Below are 17,107 nucleotides of genomic sequence, written 5' to 3'. Positions count from 1 at the left end.
TTGATACTAAATCACCATCTGAATTGAGTACAAAATAAATGTCATGGTTGATCATATAAATAAAAATACTATTGAGTTTTAATGAAAATACTAAGATCTAATATAATAAGTGACAAAAAAATATTATAGATATTTAGGCGATATAAAATTGATTACTTTCTCCAAGAAGTAAAGGAAAAAAGAAAAACAATAATCTTCCTCCAAAATCATAATCATTTCCATTTGTTGAGAGGCATGTTAGATTTTTTGGTACTAACTTTATGAAAATGATAAATGTGATGTAGTAAGTGATACAAGTCTACACTCTATTCCAGTTATCGCAAACCCAACCGATCCAGTCTCTTTAGATTCCCTTTCTCCTAGATCAGACCACAACCATTTGGCCACTTCTGTCCTAATTTATTCTCTCATCAAAACCTCTATTTTGCTTCTCCCTTTCCTTACAAGCTGTTCACTATATCCCCTGCGATTTGTGTTTCCCACAAACCCTAATTTTGCAAGAAGAGGGGTTTCTTCTAATTTATATAAATCTCGGTTCTTTTTGCCATTTCGTTTTCTCTGATCATGGATTCTGAAGAAGACATGCTCGATGCGCACGATATGGAGTCTGGAGAGGATGATTTCTACAGCGGTGGAACTGATGATTGTAATGATAGTGATGATGGTGAACCTGATTATGGGTTTGTTGAGGAAGATGCTGATGATTCTGCTATGATCGCCTCTCATCGCTCTCAGGTGGGTTTTTGTTTTTGTTTCTTAATTCATTTTGGTGTTGGTTGTTGAAGCTAATTGCTTTTAGAACTCGTGCATGTTTTTTTTACTTATCTGATGGCGAAATGTTGAAACTTTGGGGCTTTTCATGATAAAGTGGTTTTTATTTGGGAGGTAGAGTCTAATTGAGGCTACAAAGTTTAGCATGGAATTTCTCTCTACTCATTTAGTTCCATGTCTACTGTATCTGTGAATATTGACTCATTATAACTATAATGTTACTTCTTTCCAGAAAAACTTTTGTGTTCTGAGGGAAGAAGATATTCGCAGGCATCAGATGGATAATATTGAACGAGTTTCCGTTGTTCTCTCGATAACTGAGGTTGAAGCGAGTATTCTACTTCGTCACTTTCACTGGTAAACGCTATGTGTTTCACATTAGTTTCATTTGCATATATATAATTCCTTGTTTACCTCTCTTTAGTTTTTCTAGAATGTATATCCATGGCCATACTTGTGTGGTTATTATAGCTTCCTGATGCAATGATAAACATCTCATTTCAGGAGTGTCGGTAGAGTTCATGATGAGTGGTTTGCTGATGAAGAGAGAGTTCGGAAGACTGTTGGCATATTGGAGAGTCATGTTGTTCCACCATCTGATGACAGTGAAGTATGTCCTTTAAATTGTAGTATCTGAAGTGGTTTTACATGTTTCTCGTCTGACAATTCATGGTCTCACTAACACATGATCATATGTGCAGCTTACATGTGGAATCTGTTTCGATTCCTACCCTCCTGAGAAAATCGCTTCAGTTTCTTGTGGCCATCCTTTCTGCACTACATGCTGGACAGGTCAGTTGTGTTTTTTTCATTAGTATCCTCAAGACTCTTACATCTTTAGTTAAATCAAAGAATGAAAACCGCTTCATTTTCCTTGTATTTGTCTGAGGTTAGGATTAGACCATTGGTTGTTACTTTCGAATTCTTCCAATTTAGTTGTTACTTTCGAATTCTTCCATCTCTTAGTTTACTAAAACAAACTTATGTGCCCCATATTTCTCCAACAATTTGTTGAGTGGTAGCTTACGTTTTACTGTATACGCTTTTGCAGGTTATATCAGCACAACCATTAATGATGGCCCGGGATGTTTGATGCTAAGATGTCCTGACCCATCTTGTCTTGCTGCTGTTGGTCATGATATGGTTGACAAATTAGCGTCTGAAGACGAAAAGGAGAAGTACAACAGATATTTTCTTAGGTCTTATATTGAAGACAACAGAAAGGTAAGCAGTCTAGAAAATTTATATCACACAGACTGGTATTAATGTCGCTGGTCTTTTATTGAGATATCATATTATATTACTTGAAACGTTTTACTCTCCTTCCTATTTGCTCTATGATTGACACTATTTTCCGGTTGAAGAATAGTGGGTTCTGTCTGTTGAGCATCCTGAAGTTTTTGTCATCTCTATTTTGTAGCATGTTACTAGTGTTGTTAGAAGATTCTGTTCTTTTCATGATTACATAAATATTTTTCCTATTCTCAAGTTACCTTCGATACCTTTGCATTGAGCAAAGTAGCAAACTATATTAGTCTCTCTCTATATTTATTCTTATGATGCGATGTTTCTAATCATTATGCTATTTGGTTCAGATGAAGTGGTGTCCTGCCCCGGGATGTGATTTTGCGATTGATTTTGTTGCAGGGTCTGGAAATTATGATGTTTCCTGCTTGTGCTCGTTTAGCTTTTGCTGGAATGTAAGTTCTTGTGTCAAAGCCCACTGATCTGATTTATCCTAGTTATTCAATGTTATTGGTTGATCAATAGCGCTGTGGTAAATCTGAATTGTAGTGCACTGAGGAGGCTCACCGACCTGTGGATTGTAGCACAGTTTCAAAATGGATATTAAAGAACAGCGCTGAATCTGAAAATATGAATTGGTATCCACTCTATCTATATCTTTTTCTTTTACTCGTGTACTTGATCCCTGAACTTTGGCTTTTAAATAGATACAGATATCTTACCACCTCTGAGCATCTTGAGTTAACATATATTTCTTGGTAATCAAACTCTGCCTTCTCTTATGCTCAGGATACTTGCCAATTCAAAGCCTTGTCCGAGATGTAAGAGGCCAATTGAAAAGAATCAGGGCTGTATGCACATGACATGTACACCGCCTTGTAAATATGAATTTTGTTGGTAATGTGTCAATTCCGTCTCTAACGTCTTAGTTTAGTTGAAACTGTATCTCTGTTATTTTGTACTAGAAACGTGGTCTTCAATGCTAATAATGCTGTTTATATATTTACACCTATAGGCTATGTCTTGGTGCATGGATGGATCACGGGGAAAGAACTGGTGGTTTTTATGCTTGTAACCGTTATGAGGTGGCCAAGCAAGAAGGACAGGTAAGATCTCGGGTACTTATTTGATCTTTGGTGGAATTTCTTATTAGTCATTTGCATGTTACTGAATATTGAATTGGAAAAAAATAAAAAAAATAAAAAATATTGAATTGGGTTCATCTCTGCCTGTTAGTATGATGAGACAGAGAGGAGGAGAGAGATGGCCAAAAATTCGCTAGAGAGATACACACACTATTATGAACGCTGGGCAAGCAATCAAACGGTATGCATAATGCTAACACTTCTTATGTCTGAGGACGTTTCTAGGTCGTCATTATTAATTTCTTTGTTTGGGTGATTTGGCAGTCGAGGCAAAAGGCTATGGCTGATCTGCAGCAAGCGCAGATGCAGAATGTAAGACTTGTTATGTTCTTTAGAATTTTGCTTCTTTCTGAATCTCTTCGTCTATTCATCTCAGTGAGTTACTGAATTATAAAGTTCAACGTTCACAAATGTTTCCTGGTCTTAAAACCCGCACTGCGCCGTTGTTCTGCTTTTTAAGTATTTCATTTGTCTGTTTATAAAGCATCGGCATATGCATTTGAAACTATTGTGTTTATTCATGGGTGGGAGGTTCTGATGGTAGAAAATATTTTGAGAAGTATAACGTTTTGGCTGTTTCTAATATATTCTGCTATCTATATTTGACTCATCTCAATTTCTGCCAGCTTGAGAAGCTTAGTGATAAACAGTGCACACCAGAGTCTCAGCTCAAATTCATTTTAGAAGCTTGGCTTCAGGTTAGCAAATAAAAGTGTTGACTAAGCGAGACTGTTCCATAGCATTTTTCTTAACAGTTTCTCATGTGATTTTACTGATGCAGATCATCGAATGTAGGCGAGTCTTGAAATGGACTTATGCATATGGATACTACCTACCTGAGCATGAACATGCCAAACGACAATTTTTCGAGTATTTGCAAGGTCAGAAGTCAGAACCCTCCGTCATTTATTTGTCTATCTTTTTCTTCTTCAGAAGCATCTTAACTTTTTCCTATTGTTCAGGTGAAGCTGAGTCAGGTTTAGAGAGGCTCCATCAATGCGTAGAGAAAGACTTGGTTCAGTTTCTCATTGCGGAAGGTCCATCAAAAGATTTCAATGATTTCCGGACAAAACTAGCTGGTTTGACCAGGTAAGCGTTTTTTCTTCATACATCTATCCTGTTGTGTGACAGAGAAGAAGAAGAAGAAGAAGAAGAAAGTGCTTAAGGCTTTCAGATAGATGTAGGAATATAATTTGTGCGAAACCCTATGTAAGTGACTAAGTCTGCTATATTTAAACCACAAGGCATACATAATGTTAGGTCCTGTGGTAGTTTTCTGAAGTAGCTAAGCTGACCTAGTCGAGACTTTCACCAAGTATTCTTCTTATAAATGCCCTTCACATTTTTCAGAAAGCTAAACCCATATTTCTATATTTTTGTATTCTTACAGCGTGACGAAAAACTACTTTGAGAATTTGGTGAAAGCTCTGGAGAACGGTCTTGCTGATGTAGACTCACATGCGGCTTGCAGCAGCAAATCAACAAGCTCTAAATCAACAGGTTGCAGTAGCAAAACAAGAGGTAAAGGCAAAGGAAGTTCCAGAACTGGTGGATCCAGCAGAAACCCAGATGACAACTTATAATAATCCAGAACTGGTGGATCCTCGCCAAGGTACAAAACCCGAATTGATCGTATGCAATTGTACAATGCACACGCTCGAGGAAAAGCCCAAACTGCATGCACATAGTGGAATTCTAATTCTTCTGTCATGCGTGTATGCGATTTGGATCATCGGATTTGTGACAAGTTTCCTACTTATGTATAGTGTAAAAGAATATGTATGTGTTTATCTATCTCTACACACATTGTAACAATAATTCTGTTGCCTACTCTGCTATGGCAATCTCTGTGAAACCAAAATCCAGTGACCTCATGTGTCTGGTTTTAAAGAAAAAAAAGAGCAAATGGTACTTGCTTTGTTTGGCTTTACGTGACCATCTCTTTTATGTTTGTAATATTTGAATTCATGTTTCATCTAAAGAAAGTGTTTAATATTGAATCATTTTGGTTTTTGTAACTTATACAAGAGTTTCTACTTGCACAGCTTGGAAAACTTTACACTACATGTGACGCCATTGTTAATGCTACAACTTAATAAATTAAATGAATGTGTTTAACGACCTTTAAGGAAAAAGATGAACAACGCAGAGTTAAGCCCATTAAATCACACTTTTTGCACTTGTAGCACCAAAAACAAACACATTAAAAAGAATCAAAGAGTCTTTTGCTTGTTCATTTTTTCTCTTCTTTAGTTTCTTAGACCTGAGGGTTTATAGGTTTTGGAGATCTGAAGCTCCATTGATTTGTTCTTGGGAGCATCAAGCAGCTTAGCCCTCTTCCTTGCTATAGGGAACTCCATGGAATGTGACTTAGGACCATTGTCCCCAAAATCTTCTTTGAACATCTTGATGCTTAGAGCATTCAACAACGCCCTCGAGTACTGCCTCGACGCCATTTTCCAATCCGTCCCTGATTTCATCATTGCCTTAAACTCATCAAAGCTTATCCGTCCATCCTGTCACCACAAAATTTTCACATCGAAAAAGTATAAGTACCAAATTTACCATCCAAAACATGATTTAAGTTTTGAGATGGAACACCGTGAACCTTGCCACGCACTCAACCTTTTTTGGCCCTAATTTGGTTCATTTACCTTGTTGAGGTCGACGTCAAAGAAGATATCTTTGATCCACTGGTCGTTACCGTTAGCGTGGCCTAGCTTATCATCGCAAAGAGCTACCTTGAGCTCATCTAGCTCGATAAATCCGTTCCCGTTCTTGTCAAAATACTTGAATGCTTCCTGCAAATGCTCATCACATCCCATTCTCTTCAAATGTATTGAGAGTGTCACAAACTCATCACAGCTCAACATCCCATTTCCATCTGTATCCGCTGCATCCATTAGCATCTTCACATCGCCATCGGGAACAACTTGTCCAATCTTCTTCAGTCCATCTCTTAGCTCCTCAAAAGTCAAGTGACCATTCTTATCAGTGTCCATTGTTTGAAACATCTGTACTATCGCTGCTATCTCCTCGTTTGGTAGATTGTCCGCTACAATCTGAAAGATTGCCGTATCAGTAACAAGGAGAGAGTAAACTCATAAAATATGGGAAATCAAGAAACTTATATATACCCTGAGGACTTTCTTCTTGAACCTGTTCATCAACAAGAATTGTTGAATCTTGGTCCTGACGTTATCTCCAAGATTCACATTTGGTGCTCTCTCTGCGTTCCGGATCCATGGATGTTCTGTAAAACATAGATTTTTGATCAGTTGATGTCGTTTATTTACTTACCGTTTATCAAACGTTATTATTAAATATATACCAAGCACTTCTTGGACTGTGAGTCTGCTATAAGGATTTGCATCAAGCATGTTCTTAACGAGTTCCTTGGCTTCATGTGAGACTTTTGGCCATGGATCTCTCTCGAAATCGATGTTCCCTCTCACAATAGCGTGCGCGATTCCTTCCTCGGTTTCTGCCCAAAAGGGAGGAACACCACAAAGCAAGATATAGAGTATAACACCAGCACTCCAAACATCGATCTCAGGACCGTAATTTCGTCTCAAAACCTCTGGAGCCATGTAGTAAGGACTTCCCACAATCTCATTGAACCGCTGGGCTGCAATATCCATTTTACAGAAACCGAATTTTTGAAGAAAATGATGACACAAGATTCAAAGTTTATGATGTTATAATAGAGTTATGATAATTAATTAGTACCCGGTTTGAAGAAAATGGAGAGACCAAAATCAATGGCTTTGAGTTGTGCAGTCTCAGTTCCATTCGAAAAGAGGAAGTTCTCTGGTTTAAGATCACGATGAATCACTCCATGTTCATGACACACCTTCACAAAACAACAAACATAAAGAACCAAACAAGAAGCCAAAAAACCGACACAAAAAAAGGAGATTACAAATTTTGTTTTGCACCTTGACAACTTCAAGAATGGTTTTAGCAACAGATGCAGCGGCGCGTTCAGTGTAATGCCCTCTAGAGACAATGCGGTCAAAAAGTTCACCTCCTTCACAAATCTCCATGACAAGATAGACAGCGTCTTTGTCCTCAAAAGCTTCCTTAAAGCTAACAATATTAGGATGTTTTGGTAAACATCTCATGATCTCAACCTCTCTTCTCACATCCTCCACATCTATCTCCGTCCTTAGCTTCTCCTTCGATATCCTCTTACACGCAAATCTGCATGCCCGCGCGGTTACACGAAAATCAAACCGAGATCAAGAGAAGAAAAGAATAAAAACATATCAAAACAGAGGAAAGACCTTTCTCGGGTACTGATCTCGATACATTCATGAGTGACACCAAATTCACCACGGCCTAGTTCTTTTCCCAAATCATACTTGAGGTGAATTCCATCACCGATAGGCTCGGGGAGAACGCGGCTTGGTGGCTGGAAAATCAATCTCCGGGAAAGATTAGTTGAAGAATCGAAACGAGGAACAGAGGATGTTCTGCTATTACTACTGTGTCGCCTTCTTACCGGTCTCTTTCCAAAAGGAGAGCCTTTCAATGGCGACGAAACACAACTTCCCATGGGATTCTCTTTTTGGGTTGTTTTGGAATAATATCCAACGGTTTGAATCGATTAATCGATTTATAACAATCAATCAAGCGATTTCAAGGAGGAGATTAGTTCAAATGCACCCCATGGGAAGGAAGAGAGAAGCTTTTTGCACTCGAGTTCTTTTCTTTCTCTTTTTTTTTTTTTTTTTGGTTTTTTTGGGAGGAGACTTCTCTCTTCTTCTGATATCTTTTGTGCTTCGTTTTCTATTTGTTAATCTGTTGTATGTTTGAAGAAAGAGGGAAAGTCCTAAAAGAGAGGAGAGGAGATTGAGAGGGAAACAAATATTGGATGGATTGGAGAAATCTTTCTATTTTTGGTTAAGACAATCTGTTCGTTGTTGTGTTTTTTTATATATTCCGTTAACTTTGTTGCCCTTCCTTTCTGTTTCCTCCTCCCGCCATTTTTTCACCTATTGTTCATAATTGTTTTATTTTGTTAAAAAAATTCTTAAGAAAATAACTATATTTGTAAACAAAAGTTGAACTTATAAATCCATTCGACGATCCATAGATCAAAACTTAATGTTAAAGTTAAAGACATGGTTTCATAGTGACTAGTGAGGGGGTATTTTTGCTTCAAGTTCACAATGAGCATTACTTGTTAAGACTATACACCTACCCACATACACCATTTGACTCATATCCAAGTTCAGGGGTTTGCTTTCAGGATAACCATTTATTTTGTTTCGGACCTTGATTTGGTTCAATGCTTCATTTTATTTTGTGCCTCTAGAACAAGTGTTTAAATCCTGCATATGCTGAATCAACACACACAATAAGTATGTCAAACTCAAGGGAAAACTGAGTTTTGTTTATTTGCATAACAAAGTGTAGTCATTACAACAAACTTTTCCAAAAAATAAATTATATCCTTGGGTTCCAGATGTTGATTGAAATGAAAAAACAAAAGCGGGTTTTAACATCCTCGTCTTGAAATTTCACATTGCTGAGACTTTATTGCAGAGAGTGTTCTTGCAAACAACCTCAGAGGAACTTTCTGTGTGGTCTGCCTGCATCTTCATCTTGCATATGCTATCAAAAAATGAGTTTAGAGTCCATTAGATTGAACTTAGTATATTAATCACAATAACTACACAATTGTATTGGAAGTAACACATAAAAAAAATTTCCATCTCAATCGTCATAGACAAATTCCACTAACAAGGGATGGCATAGATCATCAACCACATAAACATGGTCCTAACAAGAATCTATATTCAAGGACACAGAGTAGAAACTACTATGGAGGAAGAATCCTCAAGGATTGTAGCAATGAACTGCTGAGAGATTAAGAACCTTGAAAGTCCACTATACATAATTTTTCATAACCAAATCAGCTCAGACTCAAACTCAGAACAATAGAAAGCAGTTAAAACCATTTTTTTAGCCAAAGATCCAATTTTTACAAGCTAAAAGAGAACTAAATTTCTTCTGCCCTAACTCCAATCTTAGACTTTCATTGGTCGGTCTCGAAAATTTTGAGTTATAATCAATCTGAAATCGAACCATCATCACCTAAGAATACTAGTATGGAGGTGAAAATTGAAATCCAGTTCCGAATCCAATCGTTGCAGCAAAAGAACTAATCTAATTCAAATGCATCTACAGCTAAAATTAAACCCCAATTTCAAATGTATCAAACGATCCAATTCCATACGATACATGAAAAATTAGGGCACAAAACAGATATCTAACTCGGGAGGATTCGAAATGCAAATAGGATCGAGAATGAGATAGAGATAGAGAGATTTAAACTCACGAAATCTTTGACGATTCCCTTGTAGACAATGATCGGGAGAGCGATGCCGAAGATTCCGATGAGAGCGAAGTTACGACGAGTCCAGCGGAAATTGTGCTCGAGATTCTCTCTAGCAGATCCCCAGTCCTCGATGAACTTGTTCTTGTTCGTTTCCATTCCTCCACCCATCTTCGCTTTCACCGAATCGTCTTCTTCTTCTTCTCCTTCTTCAAATGGTGGTTTTAGCTCTGTCCGCGACTGTGGTTGGTCAGCTCAGATCGCTATTTCCATTTATTGTTTTTGTTGCAATAAACCAAATACTATCAGATTTGAAGTACTTAAGCCCATAAGCCCATTTACGAAAGGCCCAAAGCCATTTAAGAAAGGCCCAAAGTTACGTATATGAGTATTTTACTATTTTTGTTAAAAAAAGATTAGCTTTTCCAACAGTTTTTGACTAACCTTTTTTAAAAAAGATCTGTATATAAATGTTTAGGAAATAGATTGTGTTTTTAATATTAACATATGAAACAAAATTTAACAAATATTGAATATAATTAAAAATCAAAACTGATACTTTTTAAATTGACCTTTAAAAAACTTGGGTAGGATTTTCATTAAAATGCATTAAGATGGCTAGATTTTTTTAAATATTATATTTGAAGATACTAAATAATTAACTTTTTTTTTTTTTTTTTTCAGCAAATAATTAACTTTAATGAAGTCAAAAATTAATAATTAACTTACAAAAAAAAAAAAACTGCGAGTAATTGCACCTCTTCGTCTTCGATTCTCACTCTCAACATCTTCAATGGATATATTTCGCCGTTCAATCGAAAAAGGTTTCTTATTGTTATTTCATGTTTTGAAAGCTAGGTTTGGTTCTTACCAAGAGCTGTTTAATTTACAGATTCTTCTAGGACCAATCGGTACTTAAATTTTGAATTCGAGCATTTTATCAAGAAGGTTCTGTTTGTTTAATGGTCAAGCTTATTGACTCTTTCTAATCATCATCAGAAGAAAAGAAAAAACTTAGTGCTAGGTGTGTCACAATTTTTCAATTAATTTTTTATTTGATATATTATTTGCATTACATCAACTAATCAAGAATGTTTAAGAATTTTAAATTTCATATATCATTTTCAAGTAGTTGACATTTTCTAGGAATTTTTCCTGCATTTGCCGTTTCTGGTTAATCTCTAAGCACACGCAAATGTTGTTTATTATGTTGTGAATTGTTCTGCTTATAAATCAAACCAAACATTGTATTTTGGCTCTGAAGATTGAAGGAGCTAAACTGAAACTGCAATATATATGGCTTCTACAGGTGGTGGGAAAGATGGATCTAAAGGTTTTGTGAAGAGGGTTACATCAACTTTCTCCATTAGGAAAAAGAAGAACACAACAAGTGATCCAAAACTACTTCTTCCTCGATCGAAATCAACCGGTGCTAACTATGAATCTATGAGGCTACCTCAGGGGAAAAAGGCTCTTCCAGATGTTGTTACAACAAAAGACACAAAGAGAACCAAATCTGCAGGTGTTTCGCCACAACCAAGACGTGAAAAGATTGATGAATCCGGTAAACAGTTTATGAAGGTGAGATGTTTTGATGACAGTGACTCCATTTGGTTATCTTCAGATTGTGCCTCTCCTACGTCTCTTTTAGAGGAACGTAGATTATCTGTCTCGTTTCATTTCTCAGTAGACGAAAAGATCGTCTCGTGGTTGTCCAGTGTGGCTAACTCTTCTCTGTCTTTAAATCAAGAATCCACCAGCTCAAACAAAGAGAATCATCATCAAAAAAGTTCAAAGAACACAAAAACTTCTTTAGAAAACGTTCGAAAAGATGGAAAAGTTTGCAACTCATCAGCTGGGAAAGCTCGTGGTACTGGTTCTGCAAAGCCGTCTTTACCAGAAAGCAACAACAAGACTTGTCCTCAGAAACAATGTGAAGAGTCATCTATTTCCAACAGATTTGTGACTCTTGAAGAAAAGAAAGTTAGCTTCTCAGTAGCAAAAACAGAGAAGTCTCCTTCACCAGATAACTCAACTGCCACTGCGACATCATCATTAAAGAAGAGTGCAGAGATTGGGGTCACAAAGAGTAAGATTGTTGTGGAGCCACTTTTTTGGCCATTTGAGCAGAAGTTTGATTGGACACCAGAGGATATTTTAAAGCATTTTTCAATGTCTCCGAGGAGAAAGAAGTCGCTAGGATCCAAGATTGCAGGTACCTCTCCAAGATCAATGAGGGCACAACTCCAAACAAGAAAGCTAGATCTAAAAGAAGGGTGTAAGAGAAAGCTCATGTTCAACGGTCCTGGATCAAATTCAAAACCAACAAGAATCCCAGAACTAAACAGAACAATCAGCAATAGCAGCAACAATAGTAGCATGAAGAAAACCGAGATCAGCAAGAACCAACAACCTATAAGGAACAGTGTGAAGAGAAACAAAAGTTTACCGTCGAGGTTGAGAAAATCGAGCAAAATATCTTCAAAGGTGGTACCTATTGAAGCTGCGGAAGAGAGTGGAGAAATAGTTAAAGAGCAAAAAACACCTAAGAAGCTCATCATGACCCGCAAGTCCAGGACATTCTTAGAAGATGACTTTGCTTTAATGAATGATTTCTCTATAGAAAAGGCGGTCGGGCTTTGCGAGTTTAAGGGAAGAGAAGGCATAGATTCAGATTTCAACACTGATGGTTTCTTGTTCGACGATTCTCTATGAAAAGAAAAGGCTTTACAGGTTCGATACGGACGTCATAGATTCACCACCTTCTCGCGTCGTCACAACAGAGATACCACCTGCTCGCGATCCGACGACACCACCAGCACCACCGCCGGAGTGGTTAATGAGAGAGATGGCGAAGGAAAACGGCTATAACCCTAGGCTGATCATGTCTAGGACTCTGACGAAGAACGATGTAAGCAAAAGGCAGGCATGTCTCTTGATTCTTGGGAAACTTGAAGGATCAGAATTTCTTGGAAGACAAGGAAGCTTTATTGTTGGAAACACAATCCTTGATGACTGATGCTCGAGCGGTTCGTGAGTGTCTTTTTTGGATCCGCTGTAAGTGAAGTCTATTTGAAAAAAACGGAAAACCACATTGATCTGTGGTGTATATGGGGTTATGTTCTATTTGAAAGGAGTCTTTTTCTCTTTGTTGTTTTCATATTTCATAAGATCAAGCTATGCTTCAAAGCAGAGGGATGGATTGTTCTTGTTTCAATTCTGATCATTTTTTTTTGCTACACCTAGGAAAGATGATTTGCTGTCTTGCTAGGAGCACTTGTTTCATTATAACTGTCATGAGTCGAGATGAAATCATGATAATCTTCTAATGTCAAGGATAAAGTTATAAACTATTCTGCTGTATCAAATTTTTTCATTAGTCATGATAAATATGTGCCGTGATTTACTCCACTCCACTTGTATATATATATATGTTAACCTTTTTTTATTAGTCATGATAAATCCTGCGCCGTGTTTAATGGAAAAATAACGACACGCAAACTATATCACTTTTTATATTTACTTTTTCTAACCCTATTCTTCATATCGTTCCAAAAGAATTTGATTACTGCAACATGAAATCACGGCGACAGAATGTGTCCGTGGCTCGACAAACCATCCTTGGACGCGACGAAAACTTTGAACCAATCCCAATTGATCTCGTTATCGAGATATTCTCAAGGTCGCCTGTGAAGTCTATAGCAAGATGTCGTTGCGTATCAAAGCTTTGGGCCTCCATACTCCGCCTACCCTATTTCACGGAGTTGTACTTGACCAAATCTTGTGCTCGCCCGAGGCTCTTGTTCGCCTGCCAAAAACACAGAGAGTTGTTCTTCTTCTCGACACCTCAGCCTCATAATCCTAATGAGAGCTCGTCTCCTTTAGCTGCCAGTTTTCATATGAAAATTCCCTTTGATGGTCGCTTTAATATTATCAGTCCTATCGGTGGCCTTGTCTTTGTTAGATATGAACAGATCTTAAAGGGAAGGAAAACTCCAGAATTTGTCTCGGCGATATGTAACCCTAGCACGGGACAATCCTTAACCTTACCAAAACCTAAGACAAGGAAGAGGATTTGGGGTACAAGCCATTTTGGGTATGATCCTATTGAGAAACAATTCAAGGTATTGTCAATGAATATAGGTGATGGGGTCTATAAAGAGCATTATGTTCTGACATTAGGAACTGAGAACCTCTCTTGGAGAAGGATCGAATGTTCTATACCCCATGTTCATGGTTCTAAAGGGATATGCATCAATGGTGTTTTGTATTATCGAGCAAAGGCTGACATGTTTTCAGGTACTTTAATGATAGTTTGCTTTGATGTTAGGTTTGAGAAGTTCAGCTATATTAAAATCTTGAAACCTACAACAACTCTGATTAGCTACAACGGTAAATTGGCTTCACTAGTGTGGGAAGGGCCTAGTTATATTTGTGGAAAACGTTTTGAAATGTGGGTTTTAGGAGACCCCGAAAAACATGAATGGTTGAAGCATACTTACGAATTGCGTCCTCGGTGGCAGAATGTACTTGGAGAGGACTTGTTAATTTTTGCTGGAATGACTGGTACAAATGAAATTGTGTTGTCGCCAAAGTATCCATCTCACCCTTTCTATGTTTTCTACTACAATTTGGAGAGGAATACTATCAGAAGAGTTGAAATCCAAGGAATGGGAGCGTTTAAGGTTAATGAAGATTACATCTTTCTAGACCATGTAGAGGATGTGAAGCTTATATAAGTGTTTAAAGACTTAATAAGTTGACATTTTGTCACATAGCTCTCGTTTGGCTCATAAGTGCTCATCATAAGGATCTTAATTGAACCCTTGTCTTTTTTGCTGCTGGTTTTGTGTACTTTTTTTGGTTATTGGATATAACTATTTTTCTTAATTAGTCTTAAAGTTAGTCTATGATGGTTATCATTTTTCCGAGAAACCATCTATATATCCTCTTGTTCACTGGTTCATAAAATGTGAATCAACAACAGCTGTTCTAAGCTAAGCTAAGAAAAAATATCTTTAAAACTCTTCTCTCTGGGGACTGAGATCCTCTTAGGAGCGGTCCTGAAGAGAGCAACATGACCCCATTTTTATTGAAAAAATTACAGCAAGGCTCTAAAATGTATTCAGTTCTAAGAAAAAGGTACACTATTCAGAAATATAATTTGTTGTTTGGCCCCCAAATTTTCTGGACCGCTAACTCTAATTTCACGTCTGACTACAGGCTATACTGCTATAGCAACCGAGCCACTAAAAATAAAATTGTTTTAAAACAAACTTAAACCAAAACATAAACCGGAGTGTCACTTCTATTCTGAACCGTAAATCTACCCTCTAAACCCAAAATTTCCCATTTTTTACTGGTTATGTTAGATTAACTGGAATCTACCTTAAATAAGTTTTTTGATTTCAAATTTTTTTCTGGTTATGATCAATTTCTCAAGTAATCAGTTTTTTTAAGTCTCAATATTATTCGTTATCATATCCACCAGACGTATTGGACCATTGTTGTCGAATCGCAAAACTAAGGTCGAGAATGTGGCTATCAAACTTGGGAGTGTATTATATTCACCACTATGAACAAATGGTATGGTCTTAATACTGCACTTCGCCGTATACTCGAGGGTTATAACATTGCAGTTCCAGAGAGCGCTATTTGTTCGACAAAATGCCGAGGAGATATTGATGGTTGCTAATGTTGGAATTGTTGTCACAAGCTGCAGAGATTGGTTTCTTTCAGTAATAGAATGGATAAAGTACTCTCTTTTTTTTTTGTCTTAGGTCATTAGATCTTTTAAGTAGTAAAACAGTGGCAGCTGTATCATCTAGAAACATTTTTGCCAGCTATCGATGTTGCTTTCTGCCTTAAGTAATGTTGGCTTATTAGTTTTGTTTCTTGTTTCACTTGATCAAGTATGCTTACACTGATCACTTGAAATTACTCTCAGAGATTTGTTGCCACGTGAAAGTGACCGTTAATCTGCTACAAACATTGTTATCGGTTCTTTACTGATACAGGTTGCTGTGGTTTATCATGCAACGGAAAAGGCTTTGTTGCGGCTTCAACTGTATGCATATGATGCACAAAAGAGAACCGTTTCTGATGACAATTTACGTTTTGGTGCTCCATGAAGGCATCTTCCGCGTATTAGGGATCTCAGAGGGAGCTAAAATTCAGCTGATTGATTTTTCCCAAGTTCTCCTCAAAACAGAATTAGTTGGGTGACAATAGCCTTGAGATCAAAGTTGTTCTTTGTTTTACCTTACCAGAAAAGAAACCAACGATCATAGCATCACTGAAGAATAAACTGGTCTTAGCCACATGGCCCACATCTACTTTTAGCAAAACCCTAATTATGATCTATGTGGTTTTTGCTGTGACTTGGAGTGAACTCAATCCTCTCAGAACAACAAATCTGTTTTATTAGATGTACGTAGCAAGTGTTTTCTATCATTCATGAACAGAGTACATCGTAAGCAAATCTTGATAAACAAATCTGGTTTGACTCAAACTCAGAATAGTACAAACCAAAGCAGATTAACCAGTTTTAGCTAAAAACCCATCAAGAATTTAAGTATAGGCATTCTAAACACAATGAGAGAACAATCATTCCTCAACGAAATTGACTTAAGCAAACTAAACAAAAGACTATACAAGTATGAAAACTCATACGTGTCAGTCAAGAAACAAAATACCAAAAGTGTAACTGAAGCATCATCTTCACTGGTAGTGACCGGAATCACGAATCGAGCCATCATCGTTGAAGCCAAAGTCTTCATCTTCGTCGGGAAGATAGCCTTGACTGTCTTCTTGATCAAAGAACAGGTGGTTTAACTCGTAAGACTCGTCGAAAAAAGAGCTAGGTTCAACAGAATCTTGAGGAAGATTGTCGTTGTGGCCGTCGTGACCAGAATCTTGAGGAAGATTGCCGTCGTGAACAGAAACTTTTGCAGGAACCAGAACAAAACAGAGACTACCTTGCTCCAAACCGTCAACAACAGAGTCGGCGTGGCCACCCGAAAGATTGACGCCGTCGTGAACAGGGTTCACTCCTCCGCAACGGAAAACCCAGAGAGAGAAAACGTCGCCCACCTTGAACGTTTTGTCGTTCTTATCAACCACCTTATTCCAACCTTTAACAAAGGCATAGCTCTTGGTCCACTTATGTAACTCAAGCACGTACTGTTGCGATTCAGGATCTATAAAAGCTACTCTCAAACCAGCCGTCCGTCGTTTCTTCATCTTTTGTGCCTCTATGGTTCGTTTTTCATCTTCCGTTAAGAAGCCTGAATTTTCCATATGCATGGAAGAAACTTGGAGTCGTGACTGTTTGTCATCGAGATCACACTTGAAGAGAGTCTTCTTTGGAATGATTAGTTGTGGATGATACCCATTCAATTTATTCATGGATTTCAGCAGTAACTCCGGCTGTTGCATCTCTGCAGAATCTGACATTAAATCTAGAGCACAGCAAAAGAGATAGAATGATCGTGTTTTTTTCTTGCGTTTCAAGAAATTATGTAAAGAGAAGAAAGATAGAATGAGAGTGTGATGTATATATATACTGTATGTTCTAACTACACCCATTTAGAAAACAATATTT

The 17,107-nt window shown here is 37.5% G+C and overlaps 6 protein-coding genes across 9 annotated transcripts; 3 read left to right on the top strand and 3 right to left on the bottom strand.

The window, feature by feature from the left end:
• Nucleotides 1-163: 163 nt before the first annotated feature.
• Nucleotides 164-5,184, top strand: ARI7 (IBR domain-containing protein). Of its 3 annotated transcripts, none has more exons than NM_128708.5 (15): nucleotides 164-735; nucleotides 1,004-1,128; nucleotides 1,276-1,381; nucleotides 1,473-1,563; nucleotides 1,823-1,995; nucleotides 2,367-2,471; nucleotides 2,566-2,654; nucleotides 2,806-2,913; nucleotides 3,032-3,122; nucleotides 3,253-3,342; nucleotides 3,426-3,473; nucleotides 3,788-3,859; nucleotides 3,943-4,042; nucleotides 4,124-4,250; nucleotides 4,552-5,184. In NM_128708.5, the coding sequence occupies exons 1-15, from the start codon at nucleotides 565-567 to the stop codon at nucleotides 4,742-4,744; spliced, it is 1,689 nt and encodes a 562-aa protein (NP_180709.3). In that variant the 5' UTR covers nucleotides 164-564; the 3' UTR covers nucleotides 4,745-5,184. The 3 variants fall into 3 exon arrangements, with proteins under 3 accessions (NP_180709.3, NP_001324417.1, NP_001324416.1); NM_001336335.1 differs by having other exon boundaries at nucleotides 164-885; NM_001336334.1 differs by having other exon boundaries at nucleotides 4,124-5,184.
• Nucleotides 5,133-7,997, bottom strand: CPK24 (calcium-dependent protein kinase 24). The gene is made up of 7 exons (NM_128707.3): nucleotides 7,448-7,997; nucleotides 7,100-7,364; nucleotides 6,891-7,014; nucleotides 6,493-6,789; nucleotides 6,299-6,414; nucleotides 5,816-6,223; nucleotides 5,133-5,677 (listed from the first exon to the last, which is right to left on the bottom strand). The coding sequence occupies exons 1-7, from the start codon at nucleotides 7,717-7,719 to the stop codon at nucleotides 5,411-5,413; spliced, it is 1,749 nt and encodes a 582-aa protein (NP_180708.1). The 5' UTR covers nucleotides 7,720-7,997; the 3' UTR covers nucleotides 5,133-5,410.
• A 452-nt stretch (nucleotides 7,998-8,449) lies between these two features.
• AT2G31490 (neuronal acetylcholine receptor subunit alpha-5) lies at nucleotides 8,450-9,795 on the bottom strand. Its single transcript, NM_128706.2, has 2 exons — nucleotides 9,508-9,795; nucleotides 8,450-8,780 (listed from the first exon to the last, which is right to left on the bottom strand). The coding sequence occupies exons 1-2, from the start codon at nucleotides 9,673-9,675 to the stop codon at nucleotides 8,733-8,735; spliced, it is 216 nt and encodes a 71-aa protein (NP_565726.1). The 5' UTR covers nucleotides 9,676-9,795; the 3' UTR covers nucleotides 8,450-8,732.
• Nucleotides 9,796-10,703: 908 nt separating this feature from the next.
• On the top strand, nucleotides 10,704-12,772 carry AT2G31480 (uncharacterized protein). Its single transcript, NM_128705.3, has one exon. The coding sequence runs from the start codon at nucleotides 10,801-10,803 to the stop codon at nucleotides 12,217-12,219; it is 1,419 nt and encodes a 472-aa protein (NP_180706.2). The 5' UTR covers nucleotides 10,704-10,800; the 3' UTR covers nucleotides 12,220-12,772.
• Nucleotides 12,773-13,014: 242 nt separating this feature from the next.
• DOR (F-box and associated interaction domains-containing protein) lies at nucleotides 13,015-14,355 on the top strand (the record flags this gene model as incomplete). Of its 2 annotated transcripts, NM_001336333.1 has the most annotated exons (2): nucleotides 13,015-13,803; nucleotides 14,028-14,355. In NM_001336333.1, the coding sequence occupies exons 1-2, from the start codon at nucleotides 13,080-13,082 to the stop codon at nucleotides 14,078-14,080; spliced, it is 777 nt and encodes a 258-aa protein (NP_001324061.1). In that variant the 5' UTR covers nucleotides 13,015-13,079. The 2 variants fall into 2 exon arrangements, with proteins under 2 accessions (NP_001324061.1, NP_180705.1); NM_128704.2 differs by having other exon boundaries at nucleotides 13,057-14,243.
• A 1,869-nt stretch (nucleotides 14,356-16,224) lies between these two features.
• Nucleotides 16,225-16,959, bottom strand: AT2G31460 (B3 domain protein, putative (DUF313); the record flags this gene model as incomplete). Its single annotated transcript, NM_128703.1, has 1 exon — nucleotides 16,225-16,959. One exon carries the CDS (start codon nucleotides 16,957-16,959, stop codon nucleotides 16,225-16,227), a length of 735 nt encoding a protein of 244 aa, NP_180704.1.
• Nucleotides 16,960-17,107: the final 148 nt, after the last annotated feature.

This window comes from Arabidopsis thaliana, chromosome 2 (genome assembly GCF_000001735.4).
Source record: "Arabidopsis thaliana chromosome 2, partial sequence".
In the NCBI taxonomy this organism is placed as follows: Eukaryota; Viridiplantae; Streptophyta; class Magnoliopsida; order Brassicales; family Brassicaceae; genus Arabidopsis; species Arabidopsis thaliana.
Note: the sequence above shows the minus strand (reverse complement) of the source record. Positions and strands in the feature narration are given on the sequence as shown.

What these genes read in the sequence shown, in the direction of transcription:
- ARI7 (NM_128708.5), top strand. Translation starts at nt 565, where the DNA reads ATGGATTCTGAAGAAGACATGCTCGATGCGCACGATATGGAGTCTGGA. An exon ending in TCGCCTCTCATCGCTCTCAG is followed by an intron (nt 736 to 1,003) that starts GTGGGTTTTTGT and finishes ACTTCTTTCCAG; the next exon opens with AAAAACTTTTGTGTTCTGAG. An exon ending in AGCAAGCGCAGATGCAGAAT is followed by an intron (nt 3,474 to 3,787) that starts GTAAGACTTGTT and finishes AATTTCTGCCAG; the next exon opens with CTTGAGAAGCTTAGTGATAA.
- CPK24 (NM_128707.3), bottom strand. Translation starts at nt 7,719, where the DNA reads ATGGGAAGTTGTGTTTCGTCGCCATTGAAAGGCTCTCCTTTTGGAAAG. An exon ending in CCATTCTTGAAGTTGTCAAG is followed by an intron (nt 7,015 to 7,099) that starts GTGCAAAACAAA and finishes TGTTTTGTGAAG; the next exon opens with GTGTGTCATGAACATGGAGT. An exon ending in TCAAGAAGAAAGTCCTCAGG is followed by an intron (nt 6,224 to 6,298) that starts GTATATATAAGT and finishes GCAATCTTTCAG; the next exon opens with ATTGTAGCGGACAATCTACC.
- AT2G31490 (NM_128706.2), bottom strand. Translation starts at nt 9,675, where the DNA reads ATGGGTGGAGGAATGGAAACGAACAAGAACAAGTTCATCGAGGACTGG. An exon ending in AGGGAATCGTCAAAGATTTC is followed by an intron (nt 8,781 to 9,507) that starts GTGAGTTTAAAT and finishes ATTTTTTGATAG; the next exon opens with CATATGCAAGATGAAGATGC.
- AT2G31480 (NM_128705.3), top strand. Translation starts at nt 10,801, where the DNA reads ATGGCTTCTACAGGTGGTGGGAAAGATGGATCTAAAGGTTTTGTGAAG.